Source organism: Monopterus albus, unplaced genomic scaffold (genome assembly GCF_001952655.1).
Source record: "Monopterus albus unplaced genomic scaffold, M_albus_1.0 scaffold63.1, whole genome shotgun sequence".
In the NCBI taxonomy this organism is placed as follows: Eukaryota; Metazoa; Chordata; class Actinopteri; order Synbranchiformes; family Synbranchidae; genus Monopterus; species Monopterus albus.
In genome coordinates this window covers 2,994,135-2,998,731 of record NW_018127943.1, presented here as the reverse complement: position 1 = coordinate 2,998,731, position 4,597 = coordinate 2,994,135, and the positions used below count along the sequence as shown (strand labels likewise).

At 41.1% G+C, this 4,597-nt stretch overlaps 1 protein-coding gene across 5 annotated transcripts in view; it reads right to left on the bottom strand.

Moving 5' to 3' along the window:
* Positions 1-4,597, bottom strand: part of gphnb (gephyrin b) — a 69,634-nt gene that overhangs the window by 39,939 nt on the left and 25,098 nt on the right. For all 5 annotated transcript variants that reach the window (XM_020603936.1, XM_020603931.1, XM_020603932.1 and 2 more), the window contains exon 2: positions 4,083-4,161. In XM_020603936.1, coding sequence (XP_020459592.1) covers positions 4,083-4,161 — 79 coding nt within the window. The remainder of the gene's footprint in view (positions 1-4,082; positions 4,162-4,597) is intronic.

Genomic DNA, 4,597 nt, shown 5'->3' with positions numbered 1-4,597 from the left:
AGAGTAGGGCAGGTGGAGAGAGGTGAGGGTGCTGTGGGGGGAGAGCAAGGCAGACGTTTTGGCCTGAAAGACTGGACTCTCAGCCAAATCTTTCTATGGATAAAAGACAAGCACAGAGAGGAGGATTTAAAAAAAGAACGATGGAATGAAAGAGGCACGGAGTGAAAAGAGTGAGAAGAGGAGGGATAGACTGTCAGGGACACACTTAACAAGGAAGCAGAAAAGTACAGTTTGTGTGTGCGCGTGTAAACCAGCTGCAAATCTCCGTGGCTGTGGGACACTTCCAAGATGAGACCCATCTGCCCAATTCATTAATAATACAAGATCTTTATAGAGGGCACTCAGATTCATTCTCTTTCTCTTACTGTCTTACAAACACACTATCCATCCCATGAGGAGACAAGTGCCTTGACCATCTCCACACTCCCAGTAGTAGCATGGAGCTGAGCCCATTACAGCTGAGTTGTTGATTCATCCATATGTAAGAAAGCTGTTAAGAGATGACCTCTCAGCATAGTAGCTGACAAAGGAAGGCTGGAGCAGACTGGCTCACCTCTTCAAACTGTGATGAGCTCTGAGTGCTCAGCGAGGGGTTCCACTCCCATGATTCATGGCCACTAAACAACATGCACACAACCTTAGAGACACACAGGGACTCTATAGTATTCTGCAGCCCCCTCTGCCTCATGAGGCAGACCCTCCTGTTCTCATTTGATTTTCAAAACCATCCCTGCTACAACAAATATCAAATAAAGTTCATATATTCAAACAACAAAGTTTAACAACTGTGGCAAACCCATCCAAAAATACATAACACAAACTATAGCTCATCCCATGTCTGAAAGTATAACCTCAAAATCACTGAGAATTTACTGTCACGCAAGTGGAGTTTAAGACAAAAATGCAATCTCTGCTTTGACTGGCTTTATTTTCAGATTTTGTATTTTTGCTTGTTTGGATGGGGTGGCCAGTGAGGTGGCACATTTGAAATACATGTACAGTAAAAAGAAAATTAAACCCCTAATTCTATGGAAATAATAAAAAAACACATTATTAAGAATAAGACTTAGTTCTGTGTATAAATGACACACATAGTGCTTATTTCAGATAACTTTGGCTGTGCTCCTTATTTACCCCTGGCCTGGGAAATCATGCCAGGCTGGGAGTAAACACAATTGCATGCATGATATAAGATAAAGCTAATTTTACCAATATCAATTATAAAGCGCCATAAAAATATTTGCTGTATTTAACACTAGTTGCTAACTTTGCCTGTGGACAGTCACTATAGGTGTTTGCCAGATAGTGCACATTGGTTTTCTATGAAACCAACTGTTTCATCTGATGATGCTGATGAGAGTGGAAGACTAAACCAAAACTCTAGAATTGGGAGCTGTAAAACCAAAGCAATGAGCCGGGTGATACCAAAACATACCATAGAGCTGAGGAAATAGAGAATTGGGTGATAAATCTCCATGGCTCTCTCACTTTGGGTGACCCTTGCACATTACACATAGTCATTTGGTCCACTGTCATCATACAAATGTTCTTTAGAGCAGCTTTAAGGATGTGATTAAACCACTTAATGATGCGCATTTGGATGATGATGTGATTAACTTGAACAACACTGTATGAATATTTTCAAGAGTCAATCCAAGTAAAAATGATTTATAGTTATCATAGTGGTTACTGATGCTAGATCTCCAACTTCTGATTGAGTTCCAACTACCATTAGCCATGACAAGTTCTAAAATCGACAAAGGTTTTTATAGTACAACACAAGAGAGAGGCAGAGCTGCTCAACAGCCCGGGACAGAGGCTCAACCCTCAACACATAAACACACATATACAAAAAAAAATATTAATCTGTATAAAACTACTCACTCTCATTGGAAAGGTAAAGATGCAAAGAAAAAACAAATACACACAGGCAAGAATACGCTCAGGTACACACACATTCATCTCTGCCTCAGCTGTGAATCCTTGAGTCCAGGTATCATTTTTTGACTCCCTCTCTGTTACTCTCTTTTTTTGCCACATATCATCTCCCTGACACAGCTGCGGTAAGGATGCTCCTGAATGTCGAACTGGGCAGGCTGACTGATTGCATGTGCCAGTGTGTGTGCGTACGTAGGTGTGTTTGTGTGCCTGGGAGACACTGTGATTATAGTTTGTTATCTATCCTGCTGAGACCCCGTAGTCGCTCCCTCCTTTCCTCTTCCTCTCTCTCTCAGTTTCCATCTGTGTCTGTCATAGCAACAGTGGTACATTGAGGACACGGTATTCCTGATGGGGGTGCGAACTTATGGGGCAGCATGGATTAACATGGTGTAGAGGATCTCAAGTTAGAGGTGGAGGTCAACGCAGCCCCTCCGCATCAACTACCACTACAGTAACACAAGCAGAGCAGACAAACTCTAACACTGACTGCTTGTACTAACACCTAACAGCACCTTGTTCCAGTCCAAGCTCAGCCCTATTAGTTCACCGGTATAAAAAAACCTTCACCCAAAGTGCCTTTTTAGCGGCTTAGTAGACCACAGAGCCCCAAACTTTGCATTTACACAGAACAACACATCAACAATTCCTGTCTATTCTTTCCATATCTAAAAGAGCTCACCAACAAGGAAGCCCAGCCAGCAAGCCTTACCAACAACATACTATAGGTTCGCCACAACTGAACCTTTTATCAACTTTTACATTTCTTTAGATCCCAGGGGATTTTATTCCATGAACATTAGCTCCAGCTCCAAAATCCAAAATGCCATTGGAAACATCAAGAGTTCTCTATAACTTTGATAGTAGTTACATTAAAGTGGAACCCAAAGCCCCTTAAGATACAATGAAAACAATATTTGCCCTGCCCTGTATCCAAATATTCAATAACATCAATCCACTTCTTATATTTGTCAAATCAGTTGGTACTGAGGTACACACATTGAAATGAGAGGTTTTTGATATATATGTCTGTTCAATAATAACACAAGTGCATCTGTGTAAAAAAAAAGAACATCTACTGTATGCATATTCTTTAAGAATAGGGTGTGAAAACCCCTACAGACAATTTCAGTCATCTTAACTCATGAAAGTACGTGAAGAAAGCCCCTAATCCCTGCCTCTGCCTTGCTTGACCCTGCACTGAAAAAAAGATTTGTTGGATTTACTTGATTGTAATGTGTACATCGGTCCCACACAATGATACTGTGTAAAACCAACATAATTTTCTTTAGGGGTTAACTTGTTTGAATTATGTTAACAAAGGAAATATGAATGAATTGCGTTGCATATACTAGCATAATCTATGTAAATCCAAAGACCCAGTGAATTGCTTATAAATGCTGTGTATAAAATCACTAGCTCAGGTGGCATTTTGAAAGACAGTGTGAGATGTGTGTAATGACTGTAACTGATCAAAACTACATGAGCACCACCTCAGCTGTCTATACCCTAAATATACTGCTCAAAAAATAAAGGGAACACAAACACAACATAAGACATCCTAGATCTGAATGAATGAAATATTCTTATTAAATACCTTGTTCATTACATAGTTGAATGTCTTATTTTCCCTTGTGTTCCCTTTAATTTTTTGAGCAGTGTATGTCAAATAAGCCTTGAGGGATTGTAACAAATCTTAAAGCTACTGAAAAGGTGCTCAAACTGTGTTTTAATATGCCTGTTTGGACATACACGTAACATTCAGCTGTGATGGATTGTTGTTTTCATGTGCTTTTGTCACTGATCACAGATCTGTTAGTCAAATCAATTGTTGAATTCACTTCTTGCAGCCACCCTTAAACAGAACGGTGCTGCAGCGCCTTTGCTGTTGCCATGCATGGTGGGAATTTCTCTTCATAGGGCGACACTAAGTCCCAACATGTTCTGAGGAGATATTTTTAGTTTCTTAGTTACACTATTGCACAAAAAGAAGACGGCTTCCACAGAGAGCCTGTGCATCGATTTAAGGCAAGTCAAAGGACATTGATCTGGATTAAACACTCATGTGCAAGAAGGGACAGTGTTGCAGAATGTTTTCATTTCTGTCTGTAGGCTGAATTGTCTTGAAAAAGGCCAGTACTCACAAGGAGGGATCATGGACGAGATCTTTGAGGTTGACACCACTGCGGTCTTCTGCAAGGTTTCGAAAACAGCTGTCACTCACTGGGTGAACAGAGACAGAGAAGAAAATCAAGTTAGCACACAAATACATAAAATTTATCCTTGTTTGAAGCGATGATGGGCAGCACAGCGGCGCAGTGTTTTGAATCTTGGGGTCAGGACATTTTGTCTAAATTAGGGAGAATAAGATGTTCTCATTTGTTTCAGCTTCACTTGTCTCTTCTCACTTCTGACACACATAAAATTATATCTGGTGTAAGTGACCCCTTCTTGAACCGCTACCTTATTGTGGTGGAGGGGTTTGAGTACCCGAGTGATCCTAGGAGCTATGTTGTCGGGGGCAATATGTCCCTGGTAGGGTCTCCCAAGGCAAACAGGTCCTGGGTGACGGGTCAGACTAAGAGCAGTTCAAAAGCCCTTTATGAATAGATTAAAATCAAGGACCGTGACGTCGCCCGGCATGGCGCAGCCAGGGCCC